Source organism: Pagrus major, chromosome 6 (assembly GCF_040436345.1).
Source record: "Pagrus major chromosome 6, Pma_NU_1.0".
Taxonomy (NCBI): Eukaryota; Metazoa; Chordata; class Actinopteri; order Spariformes; family Sparidae; genus Pagrus; species Pagrus major.
The window spans coordinates 18,090,757-18,116,728 of NC_133220.1; the positions used below are offsets into that span (position 1 = coordinate 18,090,757).

The following is a 25,972-nucleotide window of genomic DNA, read 5'->3' on the forward strand; positions in this document are numbered from 1 at the left end:
TAATAACACTGTATCAAATGACAACATGAGAGGAGCTCAGTGTTCAATTAACTGTACAAACCACAGCTTTACTGCTGTTTTGGCTCACTCTCACCACTCTTGTTCTTGGATGCAGCTGGCAGCTGTTTTCAGTAAAAAAAAAAAAAAAGAAAAAACAACTCTAAAAACTGACTGGACTAGACTAGCTGGTGAACACTGTGGAGCATTTGGCAGCTAATGAGCCAGATTCTTCTTTCTGGTGTTGGTAGAGACCAATGGCAGAGGCAGACGTAAAAAAGAGTGAATATTGGACTAAGATTCATCATGTGGACACAAACATGAATAAAATGATTTATCATAATCAGTGGTGATGTTTAACGCATTATCAATAGCAGGCATTCAATCAAAGGGGTTTGTGTTCGTCCAAATCTTCAGTCTAAATTACTCCTATCTCCTGCGCCGTTCTGCTCAGTGGTCGTGGTCACCTCTCCAAACCTGCAGAGCCTGCTGTAGAGTTTTGTCTTCTTTGTCTGTATGTCAGGGTTTTCATTGGCCAGTTTGTGATCAGATAGTCTTATTGGCTACCAAAAAGCAAATGAAAGGTAAAAAAGAAAAGTATGTGTACCCCCAAAAAATAACTTAATTACAGTAATTTAAGTAGCTGTAATTAGTTACTTCCACCCCTGATCACAATATGCACTCACGGCTTGTTTCTGCTGCAGTTTTAAAATGTATAGCTGCCATGACATTAGATCTGTTTGTATTCACAATAGGAGTGAATTACCTGGCTTAACCTGAGTGTGAACAATATCTATTGGCATAAATGAGATGCTTTGATTCACATTCTTGTTCTGCAAAGACAAACATAGTCAAATTATTCCTGTATCTGTATGTGTCTCCTTAAAGACAGTGTTGAAATTCCCTTCAGCTGTTTCAGTGTTACATAAGATAGATTCAAACATTTTTTATGACAATACCACTATGCTAATGTCAAAAGCATACATTAGAGAAATAATTACACTGTAAAGTATTGACCTATAACTTGAAGAATGGCGTCTTTCTTTAAATGCAACTCTTGGATTTATTTAATGCTTGTAAAGTGCAAAAAAATAAAAAAATATATATAAAGAAGACATGAACAAAGGTACCTTGCAGAGTTTTTTTGTCTGAAAATATTTCTTTCGCATAAATGCCAGTTGAAAACATTGATCACATTTTCCATTACAAGGTGAAAATCTTTTGAATACATGTAAACATTTTGCATGACGTATCACACATCAACCATGCCGCAGTTTAATCTGCATTTTATCCTTTTTGTTTATCTCAAAATTGTCAAAATTACTCCAGTAATTTGCGGTTATCAATGACAAATGTAGCACTCGAAATATTTTTGTAATTGACAATGGGGGATAAATATTCAGTATATTGTTAAACACAATTTATAATTGCTAGAAAAAGTACTTCATGCTTGTTTCCACTGTACAAAATGTTTGAATGTTAAGAGCCAGCGGTACTTGAAAACATTAAGCAATAAGCTGTTTAAAAACCTTGCTAACATACAACAATATATATTTACACACACTCATACGAACACACTCACACACACAAACATACTGTTGATTTTTTTTTCTTTTTTTACACAAAATATTTAAGACAGCTAAGGTTTTCATTTTGAACCAGCCAATGTTTATAAAACATCACGATTATTGTCAAGATTTTAACGTTCCATGAAAAGATAACAGTGTTGGCTTGACAGTCACCAAAGTGCATCATTGTCCACTATCTACTAACATTCACACATTTAAGAATAACAAAAGAAAAATAGATGCAGTGAAATAAAAAGACAACTGTTTCCGGACTGAGGCAAAAAGAACCATACAGGTATAAAATTATGTAGCTGAGCACATTACCAGAGTTGAAAAATTAATGAAATTTGTGAAAGAGAAAAAAAACTGTTCTGACGATTTTAAAGCTTCATTGTAGATTGCCTCTCCTGCTTGCACTCACAGAGTCAACACGAAAGGGCTGATTTTATGATCAAATGCCTCCTTTTGTGGCAGTCATCAGATGTAATGCTGCGTTGAAGATTGTGCCATGTTGCTTAAATGCAATTAGCTGATTGACAAACGCACAATGAGTGCAACAGAGAAACTTTGAGTCAAACTCAGACACAGAAACATTTCATTTAATATACGTTTTAACTTTTGTTTTTGTTTTTTTAAACTGAAGCTTTTGAAGCTTTGATCCAATAAAATTGGTATCAGTTTATAAAAATGTTATCACCGTCTGTTATCACACCCACAGACGCCTATCATGAGTTTGATCAACTCACTATACTACCCTGGCTTCACTGTTTATATTGTGTGACAATGTTTTTAATGAATGAAAGACAAGATTTCAACAAATAAGTAATGACTTATCATGCATGTACTCATGAATAAATAATTTTAGTGCATGGCCGCAAAACAATTCTTCAACTTTGCGTAAAACAAATGTCTAATCTTGAATTGTATTTCTGGAAATAATCTCTCTACATCACATCTTAAGTGCTGTATCGTTGGAGGATTTTAAACCCTGTGTGGGAGTGTCCTTACAGAGTTGTTAAGGACACATGTGAGCTCTGAGTTTCAGAGTCGTTAGGGGTCGTCTTCATGAAACTGAAACAAGTCCAGTTGTCTACAATATAGTGCTTAGAATTACCATGACCCGGACGACTGAGAACCTTCATCAACATCTCTATAACACAGTTTAGGTTCTGGTCTGGACATTTAGAAAAAAATTGGCTTTATAGGTAGTATCCCATTAATTCAGCTGTTACTGGCAGTAACCAAATACAGTAAATAGTGCATTTGCCAGAATGCCAGAACTCATGTTTTGGTCTAATTTAGGGGTAGATGGATTTGCCCCGAGTTTACAAGTAGGAATTCTGACTTTCAGTGTCGTTCCATTCCACTTTTTCTAGGAGGGGTTCCTCGTTGTCTGAAACGCAGCAGAATCATCTATGGTTTGATGTGACCGATGTTTGTTCGCTGTGATTGGATAAACAATGTGACTCAATGTGTGAAAAGAAATGTGTGAGGTGATGGGGAGAGGACCGAGGGCATCATGCGGACAGGAAGAGAGTGGCAGTGGTTGAAGGAGGGAGGGGCAGAGAGGCAGAGTGGGACACTTGGAACAGAGAAGTAGAAATAATCATGTTTCAAATACCACTACGCTAACGGGGCTTGTTACACTTCTTATTCAAAGTACATATTGCACATTAAAAAAATAGCAAGGTTTCAAGTCTGAATCCCAAACACCTCATGATACATGCATGCAGCTGCCCAAGAAAAGGCTTAATACCAAATACAGGTCAGGGTCAGTTTTGGAATTAGAAACACACTGTGGAGGCACATCTCAACTCTACATAGTCGCCTAATGACAAATAACATGGAATTCCTCTGCTTTTGAAGAAATAAATTATATTTTTATCAAAATATAGTGGGGGCTAAAAGTGTTCACCAGTCTGAACTCACTGATTCTGCAGTCTACTGGAAGCTGCGTCCTGGCAGTTGCACAATCCGTGCAACAGGGGAAATGCTGTTTGGCTTGCAAACGTCCCTGTTAACACTCTGCTTTATATGCAGGAATGGTAACGTTGGATTTGGGGATAAAGAGGTTTGGATTAGAGGCCTTTAAACGACTTTGTTCCTGCCTCTGCTCCCACGGCTTGGAAAGCAAAGAGAGGCATGTCTTTCTTTTTCTCCCTTTCAAATGTCAATATTACGACGGACAGTCCTGACTCTTCCGCCGTCGTTTCATGCCCACTTCACCGTTCATGCTGCTCCTCGTGCTCTCGTCCCGCCTCCTCTTCGTCTTCCCAGTCTGTCGAGGAGAGATGAAGCACAAGTGACTACAACAGTCTAAAATAAACTATTTTGTATTAGGCATTAGTCATTAGACTGATGAAAATAATCTCTGCATGTCCCTTTAAATTGAGCATTTTGTGAGAATGCACCTTCTTAGTGAACAACTGACAATTAAAAATACATACACATTTGTATTTTTTGTTAATATGAAAAAAATGACTTTATTAAATTTTGTTTTGAGGTCATTTTTTTATGTTTTAAACAAAGAAGAGTATCCACATCAATAGCTGAGAAAATGTACAAATTCCTGAATGAACACTAGAGGGCAGCATAAGACAGAAGAAGAAACAATAACACACAGGAGGATGATTTTCTATTAAAATCTTACCGAAACCTTTAGACAAATAATGAACTACCCATATGAATTATATAAATATATATATTTTTTAATAAAGGGGTCCTGCTGTCAGCATTAAAACATTTTACAGGCCACTTGGCCGGTATCGTTGGGATGGATGTCCATCAATTGTATCAATATTTCTCACCATGACACACAAAATGGCCTACCATCACATTATAACAAAGTCTCCCAACCAAGTAAATTAATTTGTAAGGTTGTATGGGAGTCTAATGTCTCCAATGTAATTTACAGAGCTGAAATTCAACAATTGTGAAGTCAAGCCCTTCAACTCTTTGTTGTTTAAATTCTACCTGTACAACAACAAAAAACTACTTTGGTAGGCCATAAAACTGGTGAAAATAATTCCATGGTGTGTGTTTGTTGAGAGCCTAGTGTTAGTACAAATTATACAGTTTTTAGACCTGTTTCCTGAAACTTGAAATTATTGTTTATATTGAATTAATTTAGCTGAAAAGAAAAGAAAAGAAAAGAAAAGAAAAGAAAAAAAGAAAAGAAAAGAAAAAAAGAAAAGAAAAAAAGAAAAGAAAACATTTTTTTTAAAAGTGAAAAAAAAAGAAAAGAAAAAGAAAAACAACAAATGAGCCAGGCTGACTGTTTGTCTACATTTAGCCAAGAACGGTGAGTTTACAGACCTTGGCATCTCGTTCTGCAAATTTCTGGAACATGTTGGCATAGGTCTTCTTGTCCTGCTCATGATGTTCCTTAATCTTGCTCTGGCAGATGGAAATCTGAGCACGAGCTGCTCGATTCGAGGGGTTGACTTGAAGCACTTGCTGAAAGTCTGCCATGGCCAGGCTGAACTCGTTGCGAAGGAGACGAGCTTCCCCACGACGATACAAGGCCTTCTCATTGCTCTCATCAAGCTCAATCACCTAATCCACACACACACACACATTACACACAGAGTAATTACCAAAGAATGTATCCAAAAACATTTGGCAGCAAAGAGACATTGTCGTAAATTTGGACTTCAGCTCACCTTGTTGCAGTTCTCCACTACTTGTGAGTACTCTTTTAACCGCAGGAAACACAGCGCTAAATTGAGGTGTGACGTCAAACTAAAGTCCTGTATCCTCTTCTGCTGCTCAATCCCAGTACCACACTCCATTTCTAGCCAGGAAACGATGCGCTGGTACTGGATGACTGCCTGGTGGTGCCGCCCTGCCTATGACAGGAAGATAATACCATATTATGACAATATGCAGAATAGGAATGTGAATTTGTGAAGATAAAAGATCAGCATGGGGAACATACCTTAAAATATTGATTCCCTTTGTGCTTAACTCCAGAAGCCAAATCCAGCTTTTGCTTCAAGTCCATTTCCCAGGATTCTTTAGCCTTGTGGAAACATAGTCAGGTCAGAGAAAGAGAGTAAACACTGTTTCTTTCCGTTTCTGAAAGTATCTACATAACTGTATCAGGAATAACCTGAACAGGAGCTGAAGGCGAGTTGAATCCTAATTCTTTTAATTGGAGGAGAAATCTGGTCTGGGATGTCGGGTGGTACCATTGTTCGTCCCAGATTAAATGATTATGTGAGGGGTTTAGAGATCAAGTCTTTAACCCCCCTTACATGAGTTTCTAGATGTACTCAAAAATCATATAATAACAATATTAATGTGAAAAAGAGGTGTGTATTTTGAGTTTAGGTGGGGTGAGATTTAAAAGTGTGTTTGAATTTGTTCAAACCCAAACCACACTCACAATCATGTTATTTCTTTGGATTTAAAAAGTAGAAAGCAGGGCTCACCCTTTGAAAGTCTTTGAGGGTAACTTCGTATACGATGTCAGTGTCTGGTCCAATTTTGTACTCTGGTTTACCTTCGCTTCCAAAGCCATACCTGTGAAAACAAGGAAAGACACGACAGAGCATGAGCCTGATGATAATGCCGTTCAGAAGAACAATAAACAAACTGTTAAACCTTCATTCTGAAACAACCCACTTCTATGTGTCAAACTGCCAAACTGGGTACAATGACGGTATTAACTGTCAACTCAAGCCATTTGACATTTAAACTGCAGCGTGGGAAATACCATGTGTTATAAAATTCAAAACCCAACACTGGTAAAAAGAAATCCCTGGATGTTACACTTGTATTTTCTATTTTATTGCAATATTCCAGAAACTTGCTCAAAATGCAATGATGTAAAGGAAAAACTTTTAAACGGCTTGTGAGAATGTTGGTGAGGACTGTGGGAGAAGAAGCACAACATACAACAGTTGGTCTCAATACGCCTCCCTTTTACGACCTATTTATTATGAATAAATCCATACCCTGTAGATTTTAATATAAAACAGAGTGTGCATTTTACAAGCTCTTAACCGGATAACGGACTCATATGAGCAGAAATGAAAAGATTCCTCAGAAGAGTAATGTAGCATAATAAATTGTAAGATGGTTCTTTTCTTGTACAAAAAAGGTGGATTTTTTGTGAAGAATTATGTATATATAGTATTATCTTTTTTTGTTTGTTTGTTTGTTTGTCTTCACTCTCTTGCTTCACATTTGTTTCTGTGTTAGTTGATTGCTTGCTGGCATGAACTCTTGATTGTTAGTGTGTCATAAATTCCTGGTACTTAACACCAGCACTTTGTATTGCTTTTGCCTGAGGGGATCATGGGGAGGGTTGGTGTGGGCAGGGTTAAGGCAATGATATGATGTGGTTTTGGGAGCACAGTGTCTTCTATATATTTTTGTAATTCCTCCTTATTTATGTTGTATTTCTTTTAAAATTAGGGGAATGATAAGATGTGGTTTGGGCTGTACAGTGTACAGTGTTGTGTGTGTGTTTTTCCTATGTTTTTTGTCTGTGTTGTTTATGAAAAGAGAAAACTGGGGTTCACAAAAAACACAGGAACAGGAATCTGCCTTTTGTATGATCAAATGAGTGTATGTCAAATACTATTTGCAATAGTTGTAATCATGTACTTTATAAAATGTCAAAAAAATGTGAAAAATGCTCATCTAACTTTCACAAGATCTAAAGTTTCCAAAAGCTAAAGGCTCCTCATTTACCGTTACAAAGAAAAGTAGCAAATTCTTATATTTAGGAAGCTGGAAATCATAAATGTTTGACTTTTTTTAGAAGTAAAATGATTAAAATTCTTAATTGATTATCCAAAAATATTTTAATGAATCAGCTAACAGCTAGCAACTCTAATAATAATTAGAATGTTCTTTTTGTTTTTTGGATGACTGACAACTCAGTCACGTCCTGATGATCAAAATAACCCACGTCACGCCTCAATCTCTATGAATCACGATCCTGACAGTTACGACTTTAAAAGTCCTGTCCATAAAGATTTTTTTTAAACAATATAGTACATTGCTAAACCAATATCAGTACCATATTCACATTATATCAGGTGATTGACTCAATTGTTGAGGACTGCAGGACTTGTGACTCCAATCATTAAGTACAAACTGTACACTATAAATAGAAGCAGTAACAATACTGATGCAAGAACAGAGTGTTATGCACATACTGAACATAACCAATATGCAGCAATCTATTATTTTACCCATCTGAAGTTTATTTGTTTATAGTAATAGTTTTGTTTTTTACAATTTACTGACTTGTAAACATTGTATGTTGTTAGTTATTGTTGCTTCTTATACATATTTATATATACACCTATTTTTTCACCTACTTGTATGTATCATGGTTATTAGAGTTAACTAAAACTGAACTATAAAGTCATTTAGAACAAAGGTTAAGTGCTGGCTAAAAGAAAATAAGAGCTGTACACGTATTTAGCTAACTGTACTGTACTTTGTATTGATGTATTGTGGTATGTGTGCTGTGATTTGTGTATTTCATTGTATTTCCATAACTATTGTGTATGTTTGTGTCATGATACTGACCACTGAAAGCTGTATATTTTTAAATGCGGTCTACATGTTAAAGCCCACCATGGGCAAAAGCTGAGAATTACCAATAGCTTTAAACTCTGTGTGGTGCACATGTTTCATGCTTTGTGTTGAAGCTATGTTATATTGCATAAAATTCAAATAAGTAAACTAAAAACTAAAACTAAAATAACGTAGAAATATACAGAAAATGTCTTTGGTTTTAGTCTTTGTCAAATATGTCAACACAAGCATGAGGAGGCACTCAGACTGGGACGTGATTTTGAGTGATGTGCCTTGACAAAGTGAAGTGAAGTGTATTATAACAACTTTTATGAACTTCTTAAATCTCTCATCCCTGACAAATACCCCAAACATATTTACAAACAAACTAAAACTAATAATAAAAACAAAACTGAATGAGCAAACACACATTGGAAACTTAACAAAACTAAACTGAACTGAAAAACTGTGTGTAACACAGAGCAACTTAAGACTGGAGTCAAATTCCTTGTATTTGTACACATACTTCGGCCACAAAGCTGATTCTGCTGAAATACTGACTGTTTGTAAACTGAGGGATTTTTCTGATTATGGTCTCGGTCTTCAAAAGTCCATATCAGACAAACACTGAAGAAAGGCTGTACTGTAAAATAGCAAAATGAATATAATCAGCATCTGGTGCCATGAAATAAAAGGTTCCTGGGGATCTTAATTGTATTTTAGCATAACGGGCGTAATGAAGGACCAAAGCAGAGATAATCCCACATAAATACTGGCTCACTGTAATTGCACTGAGAGAGTAAAAGAAGTGACAAGGATCACATTTTAAGCTTGAAGTTTCAGTAACTTACTTTGGCTTCAAGTAAAGTATGCAGCACTCTCCCTTCTGCATCTTGTCCATGGCTCGGTCGACTCCGAGAGGGACGCCTTTATCTTCAGCCTCACCAACAATGAAGCTGATGTCCCTGCAGTCAAACAATCTGCCACCACAGCTTCCCTCCAGGTGCACTGTGGGACATTAATCATGCCACAGTTTAACCTCAGATGCAATTGCTTAATAAAGAAATATCCGTGAAGAAAAAAAAAAGGGGGTTTTACCGTCAACTGTTGCTCCATCGTTGGGATTACTGTAACCGTCCCCTTTGACCTTTATTCTCCTTAAGATGCCGCCGTCATCCGTAAGCGTCTCTCCTTCGAACTTGAGTAGCTCCATCTGTTTTGTTGAAAACGTTTATTTAGTCATTGCGCCACACAAACAGTGATATACAGCAGAACACAAAATTACAGCTCAGCTTAACTCTGTGTAGGTGTGGGAGGAGAAACGAATACGTAACGAAAAACAAGTAGGAGTGAACACATAAGTCAGGCATATAAAACAGAAGAAAGAGAAATAATGACTATCAGAGACACAGTGCAGGTAAACTATGGAATCACTTTAAGACAAATACAAACAGCCAGCTAAGATAAATGCATCCCTGTAAGCTACATAAATCACCTTAACATTCATCTCCCACTGAGGTAGCTTCAGACTTGAAAGATTGTCTTATTATTTAGCACATCTGTTTGTTGCAACTCTTTGTTGCAACTTTTTGATGTTAAAGTAGAGTAAAATAGCACATCTCAAGACCTTTTTTTTTAATGGCTGCACAATTCAATTAAACGGCAATATTTTTATAATTCCACATCATTTTACACACATTTCCCCCAAAATATTTACTACAATTGAAAACTTCAGGATCTCTTCTAATTTAAAATAACAACATTTGAACAACATTTAGCTGCAAAGCACGAGTTTGTAATGACTGAAAGAATGAATGAATAAATTTTGTTTACTTTAAGGCGTTTATAAGCAGCATATAAACAGGGTATAACACACTGTAACACCGATATGAAGACATTTTAAAGCGTTTAATAAGGTAAAATATATGACAACATTAAGAATTTCTCCTATGAAGATATATTTGATGTTATAGCTGTGTTTCATTATATTTTCCATCATTATCAATTTAAATAGCAGCCTGAACCTTTGGGTGCCCACAGGACGAGTTGTTAATGCTGACAAATACATCAAACTGACAATAGACAAGTTTTCTGCTTCAGCATATCATTATGAAGTAAATGATGATTGCACAATGTAGATGATATAGAACTTTTGATCCATTTCTATTACAGACCAAATTATTTGAATAAGCTCATGTTTTGTGCTGTGTTGTTATTTGTGACTCTGAAGAAAATGGAAACAATCCAGTTGTCTTTGCCACAGAGGCGCCAACAATAAAACCACTTGGAAACACCAGCAGGGAAAGTTGTCTGTTGCCAGTGTAAATAAACACCAGTGTTGTAAAAAGTACCAAAAAGTTTTACTTGCATGAAAAAGTAAAGATATCGTGTTAAAGTCACCCATACAAATAAAATAAATTGTAAATAGTACTTGAGTAAAAGTCAAAGTCAAAAGTATCTGCTATTAAATGTATTTACGTCAAGTAATTTTCTGGCAATGAAAGTACTGAAAAGTAAATTCTGCATTTATTTACATGTATGTATATACCGTATACTATTGGTCGACCAATTATCAGTCTGGCCGATTCTCAGATGGGATATTCTGCATTTTTATGACCACTGGAATCAGTTTTTCTTTTTATCTAATTGCTGATAAAACTATTAAAGAATGTAGTGGCAGAAAATAGAAATACTCAAGTAAAATACAAGTGCCTCAAATTTGTACTTGAGGCAACATTATGTAACTTTTTGACCTTAAAATAACAGCTTCAAAATCATGTTGATGGTACAGTGTCTTGTAATAGGGTTAATGGTGTCTCTGTCACTTGTTTCTGCACTATGTAACTTCAGTGAGAGGGTAGGATCACAGCGTTGCATACATGTTTACTTCAACATACAAGTTTTCAACACATAACATTTTTATGATGTAATGAGTTTTGTTTGTAGTGAGCACGTACATTACGTCTGACAAATTGTTACAGACCTGCGATTTGTATTCACGACAGTGGTGTCGCACTCAGAAACTGTGGGGGGCGCCAAATCACACAACAGGCCAATTTCTACATAATGTTTCATAAGTACAGTACTTGTGTATATGTACTTAGTTACATTCAAATGCTAAACACTAAATAGGGAGAGTTGAAGTTAAGTATTACCCAAACAAAAATAAACGATCTGAATGTGTCGGCACAAACTGAGCCATCACACGAGAAAATAACTATGAACACCTGATGATATGATGCTTGGTGGCATCTGACACAGTTACTTTTTTGTTAGCTGCGATACAGGGGGAACACAGACAAAAAACAATTTATGGGTGGTCAAAGATAATTTTTATGACTTTTAAGTGTCCACAGGGGGTGACTTGTGAAGCAGATCATTTGGCTAAATGTCTTTTGATTCTTCCCAGAACTGAATTATAATTATCATTGATTATAGAGGACGGAGAAAGCCTGAACTGTGTCCCCACTGAGCTCAGAACAGACATCTGAACTGCTCTGAGTGTTACTGAGAGGGATTAAAATAGACAAACCAGTTAATTTTATGAGCACGGAGCGCCGTCTGCAGAGGCTGACACATGCTCCTGAATTATCAGGGTCCCTCGGTGTGATGCAGTTAATGCAAAGCACAAAAGGCAGCACTGACACGGCACACCTACCTCAAACACTACTGAACTGCTGGGAGGTATTTTGTCGGGATTACCAGCAGGTCCATAAGCGTACTCTGGTTTACAGAGTAATGTGCACACCTCGCCTCTCTGCATGGACAACACACCAATATCCCAAGCCTTGAGGACTTGTCCTGTGAGAGGGGAATGAGAAGAGATGCTACTGGTTTGTAAAAAAAAGCCTCAAAGATCATGCAATCATTTAAAGTTAAATTTGACACCTTTCTGTTTTTATCTTCTCCAGAGAGGAGAAGACAGTGAGGAGACGGTACAGAGAGAAAGAGCTAGCCTGGCTCCATCCAAAGATTAAAGAAATCAGCTAACCAGCACCTCCAAAGCTCATTTATCAACACTTTACATCTATTTATTTAAAGCAAAGATGTAAGAATGACCAGCTGTGGTTTCACAAGGGCGATAGCTTATATACCAGAGGTTTTGAGCAACAAGCAGATACTCCAGAAGTTATTGCACCCAGCCAAGAAATGATCCGGCACATAACTACATAATCACCCTGTAAAACCACGACTTGTTGTTTTTACACTTTGTTTTATATATGAAGATATAATGTGTTAATTAGGGAGCTTTATAGGAGCGAGTAAGTGGGTTTTGTTGTCGTTGGACACAGCCAAGCTAGCTTTTTTTCCCATATTTCCAGCTGAACTAACCATCGCCTGACTATAACTTCATATCTAACTGACATGAAAGAGGATGGCTCATCGAACTCTCATTCAGTCTCTCTTTCGAACTCAGCGCCGATATAGATTCACGGCTGTGATGGAAACACAACACCCGGCTGTTTTTTGTGACTGGCCCAACTGACTTGATAATACTTTTCCATCCATCACTGTCAAGCTGCACTTCAACATTTTTCAGTCAGCGCTTAGTTTGAAAGAGAAACTGAAATTAAAGATATGAAAAAAGTAACCAGAGGTCTGAGCTGAGTCAGCTGCCTGATCGGGACTGGACATGTGCAACTCTAAACAGAGATGACAAAAGAAGTGCGATGTGTCATTCCTTAGCAACGGCCATTCTCAGCTCCTGAGAAAAACGATGTGTCTGATTCAGAGCGTTATCTATTAAGACTTTTTAAAACAAGTTTCAATGTGTTCTGGATATAGTCTGATGAGGTATATTCTGTAGTATACTTTTTAGTGTTTCCTTTTTTTCTTACACATTTGTGGTACACAAAGAAAAAAAACAGAAAGGCAAACTTGTCAGCTTTAGTCTTGTATTAACTAAAGCTGGAGCCAATAACGGAGCCTGTGACCACTGCAGAGTCATTTGACCCGGGAATGAATGCTGATTGTACAATTTTGCCACTGAAGACAATAACACAGATGTTAGTCGGTGTCAGGCACAGTCAGGTTTCAACAGTAATACATAAAGTCACCTACCCTTGCCCACATTGAAGCAAAAAGGTTCTTTGCGATCTCGACTGCAGTCAAACTTCTTCCCGTTTAGCAACTTCCCTGTGTAGTGGACAGTCACTCTGTCCCCTATCATTGGCCGGTCTCCATCTTGGCCCTGATGCTTAACAACCTGCAGATGGTAAAGACAAGTTTCCAGTTCAACTGAGAAACCTTTTTAACAGAGAATATAGAAAAGACAGAAGGTGTGAGATCCAGAAAGAACAGACAAATATCAAGACTGTGCCGTATGGTGGAGCAATGAGTCCTCAACGTGCCTGAACGCCTACAATGCAATGTTCAAATTTAAAGCATTGATGATGAATACCTTGATAACTCCGTGGTCTTTGTCAGGTGTTACATCAATGCCCTTTGCAGCAAACACGGCTGTGGCTGAATGGCCATCCATTGGCAGATCCTGATCAGTGGTCATTTCTGCGTGTGGGCATTACACAGTAACACTGTAGAAACGAGGAACACACAAGCCTACGTGTTAGCAATCTGAGCACCATAAATAACATGTCCTTGTGTCTCATCTTTTCACTTTCGGACAAACTTGCAGCAAGGAAAATGGCACCGGAAAAAAAATCCAATTTGTGGAGCTGGACTGGAAAATTCTGATCTCTGACAAAAATATCAATACACAATCTCCATAATCCACCCAGTAAAACTTGACTTTTTTCCTCCACATTATATAACTTGCAGCTATTTAAGGACACACGTTCCAATTCCATGTACTGTACTGGAGACATCTTTATAGTTTTACTGCAAAAGCCACATTAACATCGATCCCAGCTGTGTGAGGAACATTACTTTGCACTACAGTTGAGATATCACTCAACTGTACGGCACCTTGTCTGATTCCCCACAGTAATAACACGACTATAAATATGTGAAAGGCAGCACCGTGTTGCCTACTTCGGTCATTTTATTTTGAAACACACGCCGTACTCACCAAAGTACAGTACGTTCCCTGCTATTAGTTTATGGCCCTTTGTGCTCTTTATCAATCTATAAATAACAGTGACACATCTTACGGACACCAGAATTAAATCTGCAGCACGGCACAACCTCATTCAGGGTTTTTCACTGTTGATTTTGTAATGAGTGCTTCAGTCTTCTTCCTCATATGCACATGAAAAGTGTGGGCTCGACTGTGCTCTCAGACTCTGTGCTGTTAAAGCTGCGCCATCACAAATACAGTCATGTAATCTCTGTCAGTGTTTGTGATGAGGCAGGTAGAAATCTTGAGTTGGTTAGGTGATACACTGATATAATATTTTATCAGAATTTGAGGCTACATATCGTCTGGTTTTGACAGGTGATGTTGTCATACAAATGCTGTCCCTTTTAGGTGTTTCAGTCGGCATTACCATTAAAATATATTTTTTTGAACAGTATTTCACCACTACCTGCACAGCCATCATATCCACATATTTTGATACCACCAGTTCTCACCCCATATACAGCATACTGATGTCAATATCAATATCACTGTATTCTGTCAAAAAAAGTGTTTTCTTGCACTTTTTTTAGCAAGAAATTATCTTTCTCACATAAATATAATACAACTAATCAGAAGAAAATATTTTCTTTTTTCTGGTCCTTCAAAACAACAAAATAATACAACAACCTTAAAGGATAAGTTCACCCAAAAATGAAAATTCAGTCATCTACTCACCCCGTGTCGATGGAAAGTCAGGTGAAGTTTTGTAGTCCACAAAAGAAACCTTCACAGCAAAACAGTGTTGCAGCACTCTCCTAAACAACTAAAGTAGATGGGGACTGCAAATAATCCTAAAATGGCTCCATACAGCTCGTCTGGCATATTCCAGTTCTCCAGAAGCCCTGAGATCCCAAATTGATTTGAAAAGATGTTATTTACACCCTCGACATGCAGTTGAGCTCGTGTACCCACTTCAGATGGGGTGCACACTCACACTTTTAGCTTAGCAGCTACAGTGAAGATTTCAACTTTAAAAGGGGTGTAAATAGCATATTTTTAACTCAATTTTCGGATCCAGGGGCCATTTTATGGCGCTCTTTTCCAGTGCTTTTTATGCTTTAAAACAAGTCCCCATCTACTTCAGTTGTTTAGGAGAATGATGCAACACTGTTTTGCTGTGAAGTTCCAGAAATGTTTTGTGGACTACGTAACACCTGACTTTCCATTGACACAGGGGTGAGTAGATAATGGCTGTATTTTCATTTTTGGGGCGAACTTATCCTTTAAACACAACACTGCTGTATTGAGATGATAGATAGATAGATAGATAGATAGATAGATAGATAGATAGATAGATAGATAGATAGATAGAGAGATAGAGAGATAGAGAGATAGATAGATAGATAGATAGATAGATAGAAAAAAACTGCAGCTTTGCCAGAGCAATAAAACTGTAACGACCTGTTGGTGTTACAGCTGCTAAGTGCTGCCTCTCTCATCACAGCAGCGATTGTCGTTGTCAACAAGCATTGTCACTACCTCAATGAATACACATGGCCGCATTTTTTCAGTCTGCCCTAGCAGAATAGTCTTGACATTGTTTGAAGACAATGAAAAAGTTAGTTAGCTATGTCAAGCATGTTGGCAAACACTATTTGGCGCTTATCATCACATGCGGCAGCTGAGACGTTAACACTTGCTGGAATAGCATCAGCTCACAGCTGTTCTGGGACTTTGGGATGTTACTAATGTCAGGACTTTTGGCCAGGGGTGTGAGGGTTTTGTCCACAAACCAAACATATTCAGTTTACGTTCAAAGAGGAGTAAAGAAACCAGAACATATTCACATTTACGAAGCTAAAGAAATTACAGAAACCAATGTATTGATTATCAAAATAGTTGGGAGATTAATTTGATAGTTGATAACTAATTGATGAATTGTTGCAGCTCTGTATCTACGATGACAAAATAGATTGAATAGACATTCTCGCAAGACTTACAACACTGTTGAATGCTCCCGTTAAAAACATTTCATTTTATTATATTATGAAGCACAAAGTTTCAAGCCCAAATTGTCTCTCGATCAGAAGAATAAAGGCAATTTGGTATGGAAGATGTTGTACTTCTTCTAAATGTTGTGAGGTGTTAGGAAACAGAAATCATTGCACAAATTTGGAATTTCTGCACCTAGACAAAATGAGATGTACGTGCGCAAACTAACAACAAGATACTTGCCATTTCAAAATAATATATCACAAGGACAAATGATGTCAGTTGTTTCTTAAATTGTGAGCTGTATGCTGGTGAGGAGTAAAGGTTTATATTAAGGCTTATGTCGTGGGTTCGTGTTGTCTGTGTTACTATATAAATAACGATTAGAGGAAATGTCACAGTCAAAACTCTCGCCTGAAAGTATTTATCACATCACACCTTATTGTAACTGTCACCCATCATCTGAGCTCCCCCGTCATGTAACATTAGGACGAGTTGGGGCAATAAATTAGATGTAACTCATCAGTCTGCTAAGGTCAAGTTCAGATTGACTGCAAAGCCTCAAGACAGTATTATGAGTGATAGGTTTTGCAGTTTGCTGATCAGACGGGACTCTTGCGGCCACTTGATATTTCCACAGCTTCACGGCTACAAACTTTGGGTTTTCCCTGCATCAGCTCTCTAGATTTTTCCACCAGTTGTCCTGTTCTTCAGTTGCTGTTGATGAGCATGTGCAAATATTTAGATATCCTGCTATGGTGACTAAGTTCTTAGAGATCCTGTACGAAAATGAAGCAACAGAGCTCGGCCCTAGAGAGAACTTGGCAGTAAGCTCACTGGATTGGGTATTGATCAAGATCACAATTCAGATTTTCTGTGTGTGAGAAAGATCTTAGGACCAGTTAGAGCACCAGCTGTGTGCTTCAACCCACAGGATGAAAAACCATAAAGATGTGTCTCGCTGATATCCACGCCATTTATTCTGCTTCTTCAGTTTGGTGTCACTCTCAAGTGTTCGTTTGTTGAACACAAAATGTCTGTTTTTCCAGGAGCAGCACCTGTGTCTTAAAATTTCATGGATATCATTAGATGTAACTTGTTGTACGCGCGTGAGTGTGTGCATGCGTGTGTGTGTGCATTTGTGTGTGTGTGTGTCTGAACACAATGTTCCTTCTATTCACAGTTCCCCGCTGGCAAAGCCTGATGGTGTTCACCAATCTGATACCCCCTCACGTACAAGCCAGCTTCATTTTTTTAATAAAAATGAGCAGATTCAATTATTCAAATTGAGCGTACCTTGAATTTGAAATTTGAACAAACGAGATTTAAATTTCCAATTAATGGTGACCGTGTTGTTATCATCAACACATTCACATAATCAAAAGTTATTCATTCCCTCAATTTTGTCATTTCACTTTGTTCTTTTCTTGTAAGAAAAATTTTGTTTTTTATGAAAACTCTGAGCAGGGAACTACAGATAGTTGGGACACTGATAAAATGGCATGTGAGCTACATGGACATAAACTCAGATACCCTCCGGAGGAATGCAGGAACAGAACACAATGAGGCAAAGACCACATCCACAGACGTACACGGTGTATCTGTACATTCTGTCTCACATCCGTACTCTGCTGCTGCTGCTGCTGCTGCTGCTGCTGCTGCTGCTGCCGCTGCTTCATATATGAACATGAGAGCACTCAATGTGCATGACCGACCCATAGGCTGACATCCTGAAGCAGGGCTTTGTCTGATATGTCCCTTTTTTTTTTACCTCACACATACATGACAAAGAGTTGAAAATGAAGCTTGTGCTCACTTTGCTGCTTGAGTGGCACAGATTCGTTGTACTTTAAATGTAAAACCAACAGTGTAAACCTTTGAATTTTACTGTTTTTTTTAAGGCAGTGCCACCCTTCAGTTTCATGTGTGTGTTTCTTTAGACACAAAGTTATGTATCTTGACTGAATGTCTCCCAGAGGCGATTTCATTCATCTCTGGGACTCTGTCTCAACCCGTGTCCATGTCAGCAAGCCAACTCATCTCAATCTAAATACATGTGCGATAACACCAGCATACTTTAAGTCACTCAGAGGCTTCCAATATGACCTGTAATGGTCTTAAATGAGTAGAAATCATCTGTGACTGAACTCCAGTCATTGCTGCTCTGTCTCAGAGACAGGGTGTGACAACCTGTACTTTATGAAAGATACACCTAAGCCTTGAGGGACACTAGGATGTAAACTGTTGTCCTCCGCGAGGAACCACAGCCAACAACCACACATTTCTCACACACACTCTCTCGCCAGTAAACACACACAGGGAGTCTTATCAGCCCTTATTTTTCCAGAGCACACTGTTACAGCTGTAACCCCAAATGCCCCATACATACACGTGCGGCAAATTCATCCATCCTGGAACATCTAATAATGATCTATCATCTATTGACTCAGAAAGGCGTGATTTCCTATTTTAAACAAGGGTACATCTCAATATAATATAATGCATAACAAGTGTCCCTTTATTTATTTTGTTTTTAAGCTGATCATAAAACACTAGACAAGCCGGCACATTACGTCTTCATGAACTCTTCTAAATGAAGTCTCTCCGCTGCAGGAGAATAAATAAATTAAAAAATACTCACATTTCCTTGCGCTCCTTTTTTTTTGTTACCCCTTCCCAGATGAAGAAGAAGAGGGAGAAGAAGAGGGAGAAGAAGAAGAAGAAGAAGAAGAGGAGACAGCCGGTGAGTGTTGCAGATCGTGAGCCGCGTCTATTCCTCCTAACTCGAGCCCGCCCCTCTCATCTCATGTCCAGGGTACTAAATGTTCTGCCCATGCGGTTACTACGTAGCGCTGTTATTCTGTTTCTGTTTGTCCCTCCTTTATCCCTCTCAACCCCCTCTGGCGATGAACGTGCCGGTGAAGTAACCACATGGATCCCAGGACTTCAGAAAATGACAGTGGCGTGGAGAGGGAGAGAGAGACACGCAGAGACAGAGAGAGAGAGAGAGGGAGGGAGGGAGGGAGGGAGAGGTAGTTGTGGGAGGGCGTTTAGTGTAAAATTAAGGGGCAGGTCTTGGAAAGAAGCCACAAAGTAACACAATGTTCCGGCTGTACTGTAGCTGTACCGCTGCCGCTGCTGATGAGAACACTGTGTTCCAATAGACACCCTGACCTGTAACCCGTTCCGTGCCGAGCCAGGCCGGGAACAGCCTGTACCGCAGCAGGCTGTTCTCTCCGCTCAGCTGACAACACATATCATCAACACTGCTGTGTAATAGCCTGACACACACACAGAGAGAGAGAGAGAGAGACAGACAGACAGACAGACAAGACGAGGATGTGTGACACCGACACAAAAGCACATCACGCTGCCCGATAAGACGCGCGCTGAGACGGATTACTGTTTGTGTAAAACAGCCGCTTCTTCCGACATTTTTACGCGATAAATACAATCGGTGTCACGTTTCTGTAACTTATACGAAGGTAGGGACTTCGACTAATGCGCATAAATATCTGTTTTTAATACTTATTTTTTATTTTTTTTCTATTATTATTATTATTTTGCTGCCTTGCTGTTATTTCTATCTCTTGCTGGGTGGAGATCGTTGTGTCTGCCAAACAACAAGTGTTTACATTACTGGAGTGTTTTCAGTGGTGAAAAACAAGTAACCACATCTGTTGTGTAAAAGTACCAGCACTAACACAAGAATACATTTTTGTAATTTATATTTTTGTATCAAATTATGTAAATGTAAAAATTTATAATAATAATAATAATAATAATAATAACAAAATAAAAGTAGTCACCAAGAAGTTCCTGATTCACGTGATGTGATGTTTAATGAGCTATTTCTTTCCCTTTTTTTGACATATGTTGTAATACGTTTTATGGGTTCTTGTTTTGCAAGTTAAATTTTAACTTGCAAAAGATGAATAGTACAGCTGTTTAACAGTAAGAAGGCTTAAATGTCTAAACTGTAGCAGGTTTTCTTACAACCTAAAACTGTCACTGCAGTCTCATTAGCTTTCCTTAAATACTGCACCCATAGACTGTAGGGTCTGTTTTCCTGGACCTTCTTTGTCTCAAAGTTGTGGGTTTCTACACAGTCTGTCCGGCGGCAGACGGTGTGATCAGGGGACAGAGGGACAGAGGGACAGATCTGTGTATTGTGATTTTACTGCAGTGTTAGGACTCCAACGTCATGATCACATCTGCTAGAAGTGGGGTTGAATAGTAGACATAAATGGTGCAGGGTGACTGACATGAAAACAAAATATTCAGTGAACGTGTGCGCTCCAGCCATCACAGTAAAAGTTTTAGTTATTAATTTTCTTTAGACAAAAACAGCATCTCAACACCAACTCCAATGATCTGAATTGATCTGAAAACCAAGGTGATGTGCTGTGTGGTAAAAGTAGGGTTTCATTTTGTGAAAAGCGGCCAAAGAGGCAAGTATTAGAGCACCTTAAATTCGTTGGCTACTTAACTCTAAAAAGATATTATTAGTAGTGTTTAGAGAAAAACTAAAAGACGACACCCACCCCAGCCACAGTCTGTTCACCCTGCTGCCATCTGGCAAAAGATACAGAAGTATCCGCTGCCATACCACCAGAGTAAAGAGCAGCTTCATTCCCCGGGCCGTGAGACTCCTGAACTCATCCTCAACACTCCATTGTCTAAAAGAGATGTAGCAGGAATCAAGGACACAAACACTATCTTGTTTTTTTAAACCCTTGTTTAAACAAATGCTAATAAATTTACCTTGTACCTTATATTCTCTGTAACATATATATTATACAACATGTTATCACAGCTGAAGTAATTTAAAGGTGCGATTTGTAAAAAGTGGCCACCTGTGGAAGTCGTACTCCAAACAAATAGGGGGCAGCATATCACCAGAGTTACCTCTAACTGCTGCTAATTGTCGCGCCCATAGCTAGTTAGTTCAGGTAGCAACGTCGATAGCATCCCTATCATAGAGACCGTTGGCTATATACTGTTCATTGAGGCGGGGGGCGGGGTGCGTAGACGACTTTAACATATTGTCAGAACTATTACTTCACATGTTGATCGTTTTTAGTTTCGCTTTTAATCTTTAATTTTAAGCAACATCAGGAGAAAGGGAGGAGTAACCTCTTGGGCCATAATACTTCTACTTTAAAGTCATTCTTTAAGTGCATTAGTAATTACTTCTTGATGAGGTAATGCATTATATTTTATGAGCAGTTATTCAGCATTTCACATCTCAATCTGCAAAGAGAATAGTGCCACCACTGAAAGTTAAACTCCTCACTGATGATAAGGTTAAGTAATAAAACTTGATCCTGGTGTTGCTGTGTGTAATCATGTCTTGCAATGCTGGTAAGTAGTGTAATATATCGTATTTTATGAGCTCTTGATATGCAGGTCAAATCTTACTCTGTAAGTAGTACAGCTGTTTGCAGTGAAGCATACAATAATTTCCTCTGACCTGACTTGTTGCTATAGCCTAATTAGGTTTCCTGTGTGACCCATAAAACAAGTATTAAAAAGAAGTATGGGGCCTTGCAGTAAAATACATATCCAAAGTTAAAGTGCTCACTTTAACGGATAGTAGGTATCGTCCATGGCAGTGTGTCAAATCACAACTTTATAAAGCTGGTTCAGGTGTTGCAGTTCCCTTGTGTAATGCATCATATTTTATCATCTGCAAGGAAAGAAGAAATCCAAATGTGTAGCATACAATAATCTGAAACGTAATAAAAAATATTCAAAAACCATCATTAAAAACAGCACTTGACTCTCACTTGAGACCAGTCATGTACGTTTGTCTTTAACATGTATTCTATGAAAGTTTCCTAAAAGACAACTCCTGCTTTATTGTCTTTACTGTACATAAATTATATAATGGAAGCTTTATTATTCTGTGAAATCTAAATAGAAAAATATTGGATTTTTGCCAGGTTTAGACCACCCATCATCTATTAGGCTCTGAGGCTTATTCTCCTTCATTGGCATTCCATCGCATCTGCTTAAAGATAATCTACTTATTCTCTACTTATCTATTAACTACACTTGCCAGTCACCAGTACATCCCAGTGTAGTTAACACACGAGTTAAGAATTCAAAAAGAGTAATAACAAGAGTAAGTGAGTTGAACAGCGTAGTTCGGAAAAACTTGCGCAGGATTTGACAAAAGACTTGGGTTTCAGTTGTTTTTAACCACATTCTCTGAAAAATTGGTATTTCTAATTGCTCGCAGACTAACAATGTGCTTGGTTGTGATCCATCAGCCTGCAGCGATCCATGTATGTCACCATAAGTTATTTGCACAAAAATTCACAAAAGGCAGTGTATGTAGGCATTCACAACCCTCTCCAACCTCACATTAACAGTACACGACACTCGATGAATTACATTGGCACATATCTCTTGGACTCCAGCTTGTATAATCTTTAAATTAATACTGTGAACTTCACGTTCCCTGGTCAGTTATTTGCACATTCCTAAAACTGTACAGCTCTTCCTTTCAAAGGTGCACTATGTCTTTTGGGGAAGAAGTTTTTATCAGTAGAGAAAGATCTTCATTGACTGAATAAACAAACTGACCTTAAAGGACAACACAATTTCATACTGTTTTACTTTGTTTATATGTGGCGGACCCTGCCACATTTCTAGCTTCAAACAGTGTTCTGGGACCTATTTTCCTCTGAGAACAGCTTGTTTATTCAGTTATGGAAAAAATAAATATTTCTGAGTTTGTATTATTACCTCATTAATACTGTAAATATCAAAATTCTGAGTTTGAGTTTCTTCTCCAAAACTGCATAGTGCCCCTTTAATTAACAGTCATATTTTATATTTTCTTTTATTGTTTTGATGATATATTTTTTCATACCGTATGTTATTGTTAATTTTCAATGTTCTGCTTCTTGACTTGCTTTTCATTTTCTTTCATGTTTTCTTTTATTGTTATGCACCAACAGGCAACCTTCACTGGCAGACTTTTTAGTGTATTGTTGCAGTAACTCACTGTTACAGCACCTTTACAGTAGCTTATCCGTTCATGCGGTTCACAGTTTGACGCCCTTACTGCAGTTTCATTTTACAGTACAAAACATGAACTGCAACCATTCTTTACAGTATAATAAACTTACTGCATCTAAGTTTTACGGTGTAATAACTGTAGAGTTATTTTAATGTAATGAATGAAAGGATTTCCATTTCTATATTTGCACTGCTGGGAAACATGTCACACCCGACAGTCTTAAGAAGCGATGCTATGTGAGTGGATTAAGAATTTTAGTGACACATTTCATTTACTGTTAGAAGTCCCTTCTTTTACCACATGCACTACTGCTGTTGTGTGAACTGCAATGCGCATTACAGTAGTGAACTGTAAAAAGAAAATAATGTATTTTATTGGGCATTTTGCAGAGAGTAACTGTAGAAAGTATGGCAAAGTCTAACTTGATTAAAAGACATTTAACTGTCTCCTGTGCACCAAAAGCGAATGAAAGCTTGTTTTTGGCATCATGCATATAGAATATAAAGTATCAGGTGAATTTATCTGCTTTTGTGTTTAAATTATTGTGTTAATGGTTGCACACAGAGTTAATAAACAGGAGAGGGGGGTGTGCAAGAACAGTTCCCATAAGAGTCGTAAAAGATTTTTATGGCTTTGCTTTTCTGCTTTTGTGGTCCGAGGATGAGGATACATTATTATGTCCATACAGGATGTTTACAATATGTTTCATGGCTGCTGCTTGTGTTTATGTTTATCACATCTTTGCATTAGAAGCTTGAAAATATGGCATCAGTTCTTGGTGTGGGATTTAATCAAGTGCAAGAGTTCAAGCTCTTGAGCTGAGGCGCTGAGACAGTTAAAACTTTTATAGCAGGGGTGAATCCCACAGTCAGAGATGGTGAGGACACTGTCTCACCACACTCACACGGCTGGCAGACAGCCAGATAGCTATTGAAGGGAACATGATGATCCTGTTAATTATAAAGGTGACATTATACACGTGAACCTGATTCTGCAAACCTCAAAAGGGATGTTGTAACCTGGCTGAGTAATCTTCTGAGCAGTCACGTAGAGGAAGACAGTGAGTTTGACACATTCCTTGAATTGGTACATTTTATTCACATTAAAAACAAACAATAGTACAGAAACAAAACAACTGTGGCTTTGTCGTCTAATGACAAGACCACCCACCTGATGCTATTAACAATAAATACATGGATTCATTTTTAAAAACTCGAGGCAGTTGACTCCAGCCCAGGCAGAGATTGTGTTTGTTTTCCCAAACCCTCGTCTGAGTTGCGGTGTACTGGTAGCTTTGTTGGCAACTTCCCCCTTCGTCTTGTGTGCATAAGTGGAGGTCAGAAAAGAACTCGACTGACCTGAGCTGAACCGAAATGCATGAATAGATTTCTATAGCAACACATGGCCTGAGATGTTTTCTTCCTTCCTGAAACATCTTGAACATCTTGTTTCTGTTCTGTTGAAAGCAGCAACCTGGTCGGAAACAGGAAAATCATACAGTTAAAAGTTAAATAAACTGTTTGTGGCTGTTTAATATGACCACAATTAACTTATTTGTGTAGATTTATCACTCAGATTTTCAGCTTTAGAGCCTGCTATTGCTCTGAGTGAGAAAGATTAGCTCTGTAGTTTTTTTTTTAAAAAAGTCTTGTTTTCTTTGTTCAAGTAAACCAATAAACAGAAGGGCTTCTTGATAATTGGCTGAGACATTTACTGGGCTAAATATTGTAGGAAGTACTCAAATCTGACAAGTATTTGCGAGAATATGTGTGCCTGAATGAGTGTCTTGGTGTAACCAGAAGCACGCGGGTGAGTTCATTCAGGGATACAGGCTGCACAGTCATCAGGAAGTGAAACAGAACAGAATGTGCTGTACTAATCTGATTGAAAAACACTGCCCTGAGTGGAGGCAGAAAAAAAAAAAAAAGATGTTTCATTTAAACGGCTAAAGGAGAATCCTATGGCAGCGGGGGGATATGTACAAGCAAAACAAACAGGGCTTAACTCTTCATTTGGTGATATAAAGACATGGATAAGGTTAGAGAAACACTGGCTCCCACACAAACATGCATGCTGCGACTAAAATAAAGCTGAGCAACATAATGCTCTTTGTTTGTGTTCTAGGCATCCGTGTTACGTACATGGAGTAATCTCCTGAGTGATCCCTTTTATCCCTGAACTTTTGCCCCCTGAAGCAACAGTTCTTTACTTGCGCGTCTGCCAAGTACCCTAAATAAATGATTCCTCGCTGCTTGAATGACGGTATATTATGCTTTTTATCTTTTTGTAACTTTCTTAAATAATCAGTTGTGACGACTGGTTTAAAGTCAGCCTACATATCAGGATAATAATCATATAAAAGGTTGGAGTTTACTGAATGCAGAAAGTTATAAAGATAGTTTACAGTCACAATACAACAGTGTGAAAATACTGCATCATAAGTTAAAGTCAAATATTGAAAATTTCAAATGAAAAGTAAAGTGAAGTGAAAGTATTTATTGTGCAAACAGATTAGCCTTGTCAGTGTTACAGCACTTTGTTATACATTACAGTACAGTAGTATAGTATATATTGGATTATTATTATGTATAAGAAGCATTTTATGTTGTAGCTGTAAAGTTATAAGGTTGTATAAAGCTGTAAAGTTAAGAGATCTTTGTTTTGTTAATGTGTTGTTTTTTGTTTTTGTTTTTAACCCTGTGGACATGTTTGTGGTTATATGTTCCTGCTACGTCTGGTCAATAAAGCTATTCTGTTCTTCTCTATTCCAGTTATTTGAGAGGGAAATAATTAAAATGTTTGAATATGTTCTGAATATGTACTGAAAAT

The 25,972-nt window shown here is 37.9% G+C and overlaps 1 protein-coding gene across 1 annotated transcript; it reads right to left on the minus strand.

The window, feature by feature from the left end:
- Window positions 1-1,642: 1,642 nt before the first annotated feature.
- Window positions 1,643-19,115, minus strand: fkbp5 (FKBP prolyl isomerase 5). The gene is made up of 11 exons (XM_073468379.1): window positions 18,755-19,115; window positions 13,504-13,636; window positions 13,164-13,308; window positions 11,761-11,903; window positions 9,201-9,315; window positions 8,954-9,110; window positions 5,999-6,089; window positions 5,503-5,586; window positions 5,228-5,413; window positions 4,881-5,120; window positions 1,643-3,843 (listed from the first exon to the last, which is right to left on the minus strand). Exons 2-11 carry the CDS (start codon window positions 13,606-13,608, stop codon window positions 3,742-3,744), a joined length of 1,368 nt encoding a protein of 455 aa, XP_073324480.1. The 5' UTR covers window positions 13,609-13,636; window positions 18,755-19,115; the 3' UTR covers window positions 1,643-3,741.
- Window positions 19,116-25,972: the final 6,857 nt, after the last annotated feature.

Bases quoted from the DNA above. Each gene is read 5' to 3' on its own strand.
- fkbp5 (XM_073468379.1), bottom strand. From the start codon at position 13,608: ATGACCACTGATCAGGATCTGCCAATGGATGGCCATTCAGCCACAGCC. The intron at 9,316-11,760 runs GTAGGTGTGCCG...TCAACAAAACAG, and splicing joins GCAGTTCAGTAGTGTTTGAG to ATGGAGCTACTCAAGTTCGA. The intron at 9,111-9,200 runs GTAAAACCCCCT...AATGTCCCACAG, and splicing joins CGATGGAGCAACAGTTGACG to TGCACCTGGAGGGAAGCTGT.